The sequence below is a fragment of the Carcharodon carcharias genome, chromosome 17, assembly GCF_017639515.1.
Source record: "Carcharodon carcharias isolate sCarCar2 chromosome 17, sCarCar2.pri, whole genome shotgun sequence".
Taxonomy (NCBI): domain Eukaryota; kingdom Metazoa; phylum Chordata; class Chondrichthyes; order Lamniformes; family Lamnidae; genus Carcharodon; species Carcharodon carcharias.
In genome coordinates, this window is record NC_054483.1 from 84513201 (window position 1) to 84523355 (window position 10155).

General features: G+C 42.8%; 1 protein-coding gene across 1 annotated transcript; it reads right to left on the reverse strand.

Annotated features, from left to right (window-relative positions):
- Positions 1 to 339: 339 nt before the first annotated feature.
- On the reverse strand, positions 340 to 9480 carry LOC121289671 (clarin-3). Its single transcript, XM_041209296.1, has 3 exons — positions 9249 to 9480; positions 4294 to 4476; positions 340 to 617 (listed from the first exon to the last, which is right to left on the reverse strand). Exons 1-3 carry the CDS (start codon positions 9478 to 9480, stop codon positions 340 to 342), a joined length of 693 nt encoding a protein of 230 aa, XP_041065230.1.
- Positions 9481 to 10155: the final 675 nt, after the last annotated feature.

Sequence of the window (10155 nt, forward strand, 5' to 3'; positions counted from 1 at the left end):
AAATCCTGATATTAAGACCTGTGCAGTTTATAGTCATTGTCTCAACTTTAAAATCCTGGAAATTACTGTCAGTCTCCAATGTTTTTGCAAATATTTCATTCCATTTTGGATCCCTTTTGTCAGTGGTGGGTGGCAGCCAGTAATAGAAATTGTGATATGTCTAGACAATATGTTGAACTGATGAATAATAATTTTGACATTATCTCTGAAAAGCTACCTTGCCATAATCACATAGTATGAATTCTACCAGATTGCTTGGCACTCCTATAATCTCTATCACATTAGTTTTTTGATTTCTCCCTTTACATCAGTCACTAAACATTCATCTATAATTTAAAACTAATACATCAAAACATCTTTGGGTACGTTTTCCGTTGGCCTTTTCTGTTCTCTTTCTCTGGTATGATTTTCATGTTGATACACATAGACAATTGCAATTGTGGCAATATTAAGGGCCAGAGACAGCAGGATAAGCCAAAATGAATACTCATAAATATTAGTCTTAAGCTTGAATGTAACCAAGCTCCCTTTAATTGAATTTTTTACCAATTCTGTGGATAAATTGTTCACTGTTGTGTTCACTGCAAACAGAACCATTGCCAGAAATGTTGAAACACCTGAAAGAAATAGATTTTCTCTCAGTATTTTACATTTAAATAATTAACAATACTAAGTTGAGAAGTTGCTTCATCTTTTGTGCATTTTCAGAGTAATAAACCATTTATTAACAATATTTATAATGAAAATCATAGATGTTAATTGATTCTACCAACATTTGAAAGGGAGACACCTTCTAAAAACACAGTTTGTTCTAGTTACGTGTATTTTTTTCTCTTTCCATTTGTTAGAATTAGATTTTCCAAGCAGACATTTGCCAATGACTAGAAAATTTAACCCAAATTTGCCAGGCACCACCCTTGACTGAAGACAGATTATGGTCTGCAGCAAAGAAAGAAAATGGTCTTAATTTCAGCAGTTTCATCAGAGGGAGATTCAGAGCTGAGTGCAGCCATTTCGCACACACACATGAAAAATCAGGAAACAAGTATTGCTGTGGCACACCTACTGGTGGTTAATTAGTTAACAGCATTACTGGTTGAGTGCTTATAAGTTGCTAAATTGTTTATTGCTTCCCATTGAATTTGTTCAAAGTACCCAGGGAACTAATGAAAGGAACTTTAAAATAGAGGCTCAAGAGGAAAAAAATCTTCTTTCAAAACGACATTGCAATCAAATGGCAATGATAAGCTTGCATTCCTACAGAACTACTTAATTCAGATTACCTGCATTGAAAGATTTTATTCATTGACCTCATACACTGATCCTCCAGGTTTTCCCTCAGTTTCAAAATGCAGCATTAAAAGGACATCAGTATAACTGAAAATTTGTTGGACAATCTTTCTATAATATTCTTATGTGTGTAGACTAGACAATTTATAAAACAATGATGTAATTTGGATTGAAGATCGCGCATTACTGTTAGCGCTCACATGGCCATGTGTTCAACAAGTCTCACTCCAGAGACACCCAAAATCAGTGTGGTACTGAGGGAGTGTTGCACTGTCAGAAATGCTGGATAGAAACGTATCTATGTCGGGTGGGCTGGGCGGGAGCGGGCGCGGAGCCAATCATCACCCGCGATCGGCTGCATGCTGCCATTTTACATGGGCGGGCCAATTAAGACCTATCCAGCGTGACCCATGGCCAGTAGCGCTCAGTGCTACTTGTGCGGGCGGGGGGGGAAGGAGGGAGAGTCGGGGCCTGCGGTCTTTCGCGCATGCGTCGAAAGAAAGCAACAATCTCCATGAGGCACGGAGCTGCCTCAGGGAGATTAAGTAGATAATAAAAGTTTTCAAATAATAAAGTTACAAATTATTTAAGTATGTCCCCTCATGCGACAGTGTCACACGAGCTGGGACATGTTTGTGAATTGTGCAAAAATTAATTAATAATGTTATAAAACCTTCAGGAAACCTCATCCCGCCCATGGATGAGGTTTCCTGAAAAACACGAAGGCTGCTTAGGCTCTTTGCCTGCCCGCCAACCTTAAGGTTGGACGGGCAGTGTTGCTAACTACTTTAATTGTTTTTTTTTAATGGACTTAATAGGCCTAGCCTCTTCCCGCCCCCACCCCGGCAGCACTGAGCTTTTCAGTTTGTGTTTCATGCTGGCTCGGCTGTTGACGGGCCAGCCAGCGCAAAATCGCAGTCGGGGCCCAATCGTGGCTGCAGGTCTGTTTCCCGACTACTCCCGGACTTCTGATTGCGCCCGGCCGCCAAAAGTAATAATTCAGGCCTCTGTCTGCAGATGTTGCCAGTCCCACTGAGTATTTCCAACAACACTTTCTGTTTCTATTTCTGGACAGTGCTGTATAGGCTGCCAGACAGTTTGTGTTGCTACAGCACATGTTTTCATAAAGCCGTTTTTTAAGGGTAAAGTAAGAACGAACTTGGATTTAAGTTGCATTTTACATGACCTCAGGACGTCCCAAAGTTCTTTACAGCCAATGAGGTACTATCTCTCTTGAAGTGAATTACTTGTGATGCGGGGAAATGCAACAGCCAATTTACAAAGAGGTAAATGACATCAGCCTCCAGCGTGCACTCACCAAACGAAATATCTAAATGACGCGCGATGACGTCGGGACACATACCCGATGTCGTCGCGTGTCAGCATGTCGGGCCCGGTCCTGCTCGCCAACGGCAATATTCTGGCCGCTATCTTTCAAATGAGACATTAAACAGTGGTCCTGTCTGCCTCTCAAGTGGAGGTAAAAGGTCCCATGGCACTGCTCAACGAAAAGCAGAGTGTCCCCACTTTCCTGACAATTATCCGTTTATCCCTAATACCAGTAAAAACAAACAGACTAATTGGTCATTTACCTCTCTGTAAATTGGCTGTTGCATTTCCCCGCATCACAAGTGATTCACTTCATGAGAGACAGTACTTCATTGGCTGTGAAGCACTTTGGGACGTCCTGAGGTCATGTAAAATGCAACTTAAATCCAAGTTCGTTCTTACTTTACCCTTAAAAAATGGCTTTATGAAAACATGTGCGGTAGCAACATGTCTGGCAGCCAACACAGCACTGTCCAGAAATAGAAACAGAAAGTGTTGTTGGAAATACTCAGTGGGACTGGCAACATCTGCAGGCAGAGGCCTGAATTATTACTTTTGGCGGCCGGGCGCAATCAGCAGGCCCGGGAGCAGTCGGGAAACAGACCTGCAGCCACGATTGGCCCCCAACTACGATTTTGCGCTGGCTGGCCAGTCAACAGCCGAGCCAGCATGAAACACAAACTGAAAAGCTCAGTGCTGCCGGGGTGGGGGCGGGAAGAGGCTGGGCGATGATGTTTCCTCGAGCATGTGTGAGCGCTGCAAGAGAACTTCCTGAAGGCAGGCAGCTGCCTCAAAGATCTGCAGACCTGAAAATCTTAAAATAAGGTTTCTTTTAAAAACTGGAGAAAAAAATGTCCAAGCATCACAGTCAGGCACCGGAAAATATACCCGATGAAAATGCTGTTCCCACATTTGTAAATTTTTTAAAAATTCACAACGGAAACCTCATCCCGCCTTGGGGGTGAGACTTGATGAAAAATGTAAAGGCCGCTCGGCCAAATTGCCCGTCTGCCAACAGTAATGTTGGACGGGCCACGAAAAATTGGAGGCAATTGCACCATTAAAGGGCTTAATTGTCCTCTTAATTGTCAGCAGGCTTCCAACTTTTACGTGCACCCACTGAATGAAATATCATGCGACAGCGCGATGACAGCTCGCCCAACCCCTTCGCGTGCGGTTTTACACCCGACCAGGTCGGGCGTGAGTCCACCCGTGGGACGTAAAATTCAGCCCACAGAAACAGAGTTAACTTTTCATGTCGAATATGGCTCTTCTCCAGAACTGAAGGTGGGTAGAAATGTGACGGTTTATATGCCATTGAAAGGCTGGGGTGATGGAAGAACAAAAAGGAAGGTCTGGGGTATGGTCGAAGAAGTTTTAACGAAGATTCACATTCGACTCAAAACGTTAACTCTGTTTCTCTCACCACAGATGCTCCCAGACCTGTCAAACATTTCCAGCACTATCTGTTTTTGTTTCAGATTTCCAGCAGCACAATACTTTACTTTTATTACACAATATTAGACTATGTAACTGACTGGTTTAATCGTGCAAAATTAGATATCAAAAACAGGGCCTATATTTAAGTTTATGTTAAATAGAGAAGAAAAATAATTCAAATATTTTTGAAAAAGCAGATTTCCTTCAAATACTAATTCATTCATTCTTACTTACAGCTTATGGAGCTACATGTGTAAATACTGATAGGCCCACAGATGTTCTCATAAGGATTACTTATGCTATTGTATAGGGCGACTATGGCACTTAGTAGTGTAAACAGCAGTCCAAAAACGAGGAACAGGATAACTAGGATGTGGATAACTCTTGCAGTGCCTGCATTTTCCAAACATTCCAAAACTGAAAGTAAAAAGCACACAGAAAGAGTTAGGATGTTGCATTCAATATGTTGATATACAAAACCCATGAAACCAATCACCCCTTTTTCTGTAATTTTCAAAAAATTCTACACCTTTACAATTTTCCTGAAGTTACTGAATAAGTAGCCCTTAAAAAAATTTAGCTTCTAATATTCTTTACTGGAATTACGAAACCTTGAGATAACTATTCTTTTGTGAGTTTGGCTTATTTGGTCTGCTGTTGAATGGCTCTTATTTAAAAATAGAAATAAAACCAAATCAGTCCATCTAGGATCTTGAAACAACCTTGTAATGTAACTTCCTGCTCCGAGGTTGGCTGCCTTGCTTAACCTAGTCCAATTTATTGGAAATATAATTCATTCTTTACAACCAAGTTATAAAATGGAGAACTTGATGACTAAAACAAAAAGGTAATCTTAAATCTACTTCAATTGAATTACATGTTGTGTGTTTTTTATGATTAGCCCAGTATATCATTTAAAAAAGAGAAACAAAAGTGATGAGCAAAACATTTGTCCCGTCATCATTCCATGAAATCAATGATTGGTGTCCATTTGATTCAACGCATAACTGTAAAATATATTATTAAATATAATATTATTCCGTGTTTAAGCAAGGGGATAACATAGATTGCTTTCTCACGGAGAATTCAATTATTGTCAAAGAGTCATAGCCAGAAACTTACCTATGTTGTGCGGGCTGGGTGGGAGCGGGTGGGGGAAGGTACGGAGCCAATCGGCTGCACACCATCATTTTACGTGGGCGGGCCAATTAAGGCCCACCCAGCATGACACATGACCGGTAGCGCTACCTGTTCAGGCGGGGGGAAGAGGGAGAGTCAGGGCCTACGGTCTTTCGTGCATGCGTGCAACAGAGTGCAGAAATCTCCCTGAGGCACAGGACTGCCTCAGGGAGATTAAGTAGATAATAAAAGTTTGTAAATAATAAAGTTAAAAATTACTTAGGCATGTCCCCTCATGTGACAGTGTCACATGAGCTGCGACATTTGTGAATTGTGCAAAAAGTAATTAATAATTTTATAAAACCTTCAGGAAACCTCATGGATGAGGTTTCCTGAAAAACGCAAAGACAACTTGGGCTCTTCACCTGCCCGCCAACCTTAAAGTTGGATGGGCAGTGTTGCTAACTACTTTAATTGGTTTTTTAATGGCCTTAATAGGCCACTGACAGTTCGGTGAGCGCGCAGCTGCCTCCGGCACACGCCCGCTTAACAAAAGATCTAAATGACGCGCAATGACGTCGGGACACATGCTCGACGTTGTCTCGCATCAGGTTGTGTGTTGGCGTGTCCGGCCCGCCCCCACTCACTGATGGTAATATTCAGGCCCATGTGTTGGAGAAAATACAGTCAGAAAAACTTGTACTGTCACTTAGAGCTAAAGTGGTTACTGTGTTTCTACCTATAAATCTGATATACAGTGTGGATTTTATTTACAATGATGAAATACTGGTGGGTGGAACTTGTCCCATTTTCCTAAATTAGAGTCATTCGAGTGCAGGGTGGCCTCCCAGAAGATTCCCACCTTCAAGTTGGAGCCTGAGGTTCCAGGATGCAAAATCCCAACCGGATGCAAAAGCAGAAGAAATATCTGGGCTTTTAAAGGTGCAGAAGTGTTTTGAAAGCATCAGCTGAGACCAAGACCTAAAAAAATGAGTTATTTTTGGTCCTCAATGAGAAGAGGAAGCCCCTACAACATCCTTTCCCTCTTTTTATACGCACTGGGACCTTTATCATTGCTATCTCAGGTCCATCACCACTTCCCACCAGATGACCTTGGTGAGTGGCAGTAACTGGATGGGTAGCAAGAAAATGGAACAGAAGACTGGATTTAAACCTCTTGTCGGCATTTACTGTGGGTAAAGAATGGCCAGCAGTACTCTTGGCAGTGGGAGATGAATCAAGATTGACGTGGAGAGGCCATGTCATGCCTCACCATCCCATTTTCCTGCCACCATGATAGTTGATTAAAATTCAGCACAATATCTCTCAGCAAATGCACATAGCACAGGCAAGACATAGAACATGTCAATGCCTGTGAACAGAAAATACGCCCTATTCTTTAGTATATTCAAGTCACCATTTATTACAAAGGGCTGATAGATCAAAATATTAAGTGGCTCATAGTAGACTAAATTTGACTATTCAAAATGGTACAGTTCATGTTGCTGGATTTGTAATATACGTCAATCATCAGGGATAAATATTTGAAGGAGGAGAATTTGCAGATCCATGGGGAGAGGTGGGGGAATGGACCTAATTGGATAGTTCTTTCAAAGAGCTGGCACAGGTATGATGAGTCAAATGGCTTCATTGTGTGCTGCATGATTATATGATCCATTCTCTCACAGAACTTTGCCTGATCCTCACCAATCTACCTGTCGCAGATGCATCTGTCCATGCCAGTTTTGATAGGACAATTCAACCCGCAGACCTTGTGGAGTCAAAGGCCCGACTTCACATTGAGGATACCCTCCATTGTGTTGTGTTGCACTACCACCTTGCTAAATGGGATAGATTTTGATCATCTCTGGCAACCTGAAACTGGGCAGCCATGAGGTGTGGGCCATCTGCAGCAGCAGAACTCTGTACAACCACAATCTGTAACCTCTTAGCCTGGCATATCCCCCACTCTACTATTACCATCAAGCCAGGGGATCAACCCTGGTTCAATAAAGAGTGCAGGAGGGCATGCCAGGACCAGCACCAGGCATACCTAAAAATGAAGTGTTGCCCTGGTGAAGCTACCACAGAGGACTTCTTACATGCCAAACAGCGTAAGAAGCATACAATAGATAGAGCTAAGCAATCTCAACCAATAGATCAAATCTAAGCTCCTCAGTCCTGCCACATTCAGTTGTGAATGGTGGTGGACAATTAAACAACTCATTGGAGGAGGAGGCTCCACAACCATCCCGATCCTCAATGATCGGGGAGCCCAACACATCAGTGCAAAAGATAAGGTTAAATCATTTACACCAATTTTCAGCCAGAAGTGCCGAGTGAATGACCCACCTTGGCCTACTTCAGAGGTCCCCAGCATCTCAGATGCCAGTCTTCAGCCAACTTGATTCACTCTATATGATATTAAGAAACAGCTGACGGCACTGGATACTGTGAAGGCTATGTGCTCTGACAGTGTTCCAGCAATAGTACTGAAGACTTGTGCTCCAGAATTATCCACACCCCTAGCCAAGCTGTTGCAGTACAGCTACAACACTGCTGTCTACCTGCAAATGTAGAAAGTTGCCCTGTGTGTACAGGTATGCCTTGTTCAAAAAAACAGAACAAATCCAACCGGGCCAATTACCACCCCATCAGTCCACTCTCAATCATCAGTAAAGTGATGGAAGGGGACATCAACAGTGCTATCAAGCGGCACTCGCTTAACAATAATCTGCTCACAGACGCTCAGTTTGGGGTCTGCCAGGGTCACTCAGTTCCTGACCTCTTTACGGCCTTAGTTCAAACATGGACAAAAGAGCTGAACTCAGGTGAAGTGAGCGTAACAGCCCTTAACGTCAATGCAGCATTTGACCAAGTATGGCATCAAGGAGCCCAGGCAAAACTGGAGCCAATGGGAATCAGGGGAAAAAGCTTCCGCTGATTGAAGTCACAAAGAAAGATGGTTGTGGTTGTTGGGGGTCAGTCATCTCAGTTCCAGGACATCACTGCAGGAGTTCCTCAGGGTAGTGTCCTCAGGCCAACCATCTTCAGCTGCTTCATCAATGATGTTCCCTCCATCATAAGGTCAGAAGTGGGATGTCCAATGATGATTACATAATGTTCAGCACCATTTGCGACTCCTCAGATACTGAAGCAGTCCATGTCCAAATATAGCAAGACCTGGACATATCCAGGCTTGGGCTGACAAGTGGCAAGTAACATTTGCCCCACACAAGTGCCAGGCAATGACCATCTCCAACAAGAGAGAATCTAACCATCGCACATGACATTCAATGGCATTACCATCACTGAATCCCCATCATCAACATCCTGAGGGTTACCAATGACCAGAAACAGAACTGGACTAGCCGTATAAATACTGTGACTACAAGAACAGGTCAGGGACTAGAGATCCTGCAACGAGTTACTCAGCCCTGACTCCCCAAAGCCTGTCCACCATCTATAAGACACAAGTCAGTAGTTTGATGGAATACTCCCCACTTGCCTGGCGGAGTGCAGCTCCCACTACACATCCAGGACAAAGCAGCCCGCTTGATTGAGCCCATTCACAAACATTCACTCCCTCCACCACTGATGCACAGTAGCAGCAGTGTGTACCATCTGCAAGATGCACTGCAGCAACTCATCAAGGCTCCTCAGAGAGCACCTTCGAACCCCATGACCACCACCACCTAGAAGGACAAGGGCAGCAGACATATGGGAACACCACCACCTGGAAGTTTCCCTCCAAGCCACACACCATCCTGACTTGGAACTATGTTGCAGTTTCTTCACTGTCGCTGGGCCAAAATCTTGGAACTCCCTCCCTAACCGCCCTGTGGATGTACCATATGAACTGCAGCGATTCAAGATGGCAGCTCACCAAAACCTCCTCAAGGGCAATTAGAGATGGGCATTAAATACTGGCCTAGTCAGCAACACCCACACCTTATGAATGAATATAAAAAAAGTATGATTCTATTATCCACCCTCTCACAAAACCTGAATATTTAAATTCTCTTGTAAATCTTAGCACTGTGTAGTAATTTAAAAAATGCAGCAATTACCTTTGACAGTCCCGTCATCTACGAGGATCGGACAACCAGATTTTTCACGTAAACCATCAAACAAGCCGTACTTGAGTTTCAGTTCTCCAACTGCATCACCACTTTCATTCTCACAGTTTATTATGGTGTCAACCCATGAATCTGTTGCCATTATTGCAGATATTAACATACAAGTCCCAAGACTGACAGAAAATCCTGCCGCAAACATTAACTTTTTCCTTAGAGACGGCATTTTCTTGGGCTGCTATCTTCTCAGTTATGTACAAAATAATTTTAAAACAAAATGTGCTTAAATTTAAATGTTTGCTAACACAAATTTTATTGAAAAAGCAATCGCAGTCCGTTTATGTCCACAGTCCAACTTGGCAGGCAGCTTGCCTCGTGAATTCTGCACTTTTCCGGAAGTGATAGAAAAGTAATGGACCTTGTATCAAGAGTAACAGCAATAAAGTGCTACAATGATTAGACCTTGCCCAGGAGCAGATGGTTGCCATAGTTTTACTTAGTCACAGTGAAATACAGAAAGGAGATGTTTGGTATCTCCTCATCTTTTTATGCTATGCACCCTTTTTAGATCAAGACTATTCATGAACTGAAAAAAAACATTTAGATTTTGAATTGTTCACACTTTTCCTCCTCACATACCATTGGTTTATTTCAGATTAACCAACATAAATCACGGAAAGTTACAAAACATATACTGCTCTTAAAGTAATAAGTGTCCCATTTGAAAGGGGCACCGCTAACCCACTGTAGCCACTGTAACTAAACATCAAAATTGAAGGAAACTGAAATCAAATTAAAATAATATTCCCCGGGGGTGATGAAAGATCCCAGTTTCCCCTCCCTGGGTGCCCACCAGTCATAGGAGACCTCAAGATTCACCATGGGCAATGCGTGCTCCCTC

Bases quoted from the DNA above. Each gene is read 5' to 3' on its own strand.
- LOC121289671 (XM_041209296.1), bottom strand. From the start codon at position 9,480: ATGCCGTCTCTAAGGAAAAAGTTAATGTTTGCGGCAGGATTTTCTGTC. The intron at 4,477-9,248 runs GTAATTGCTGCA...TTTTACTTTCAG, and splicing joins AGATGACGGGACTGTCAAAG to TTTTGGAATGTTTGGAAAAT. The intron at 618-4,293 runs GTAAGTAAGAAT...TATTTCTTTCAG, and splicing joins CACATGTAGCTCCATAAGCT to GTGTTTCAACATTTCTGGCA.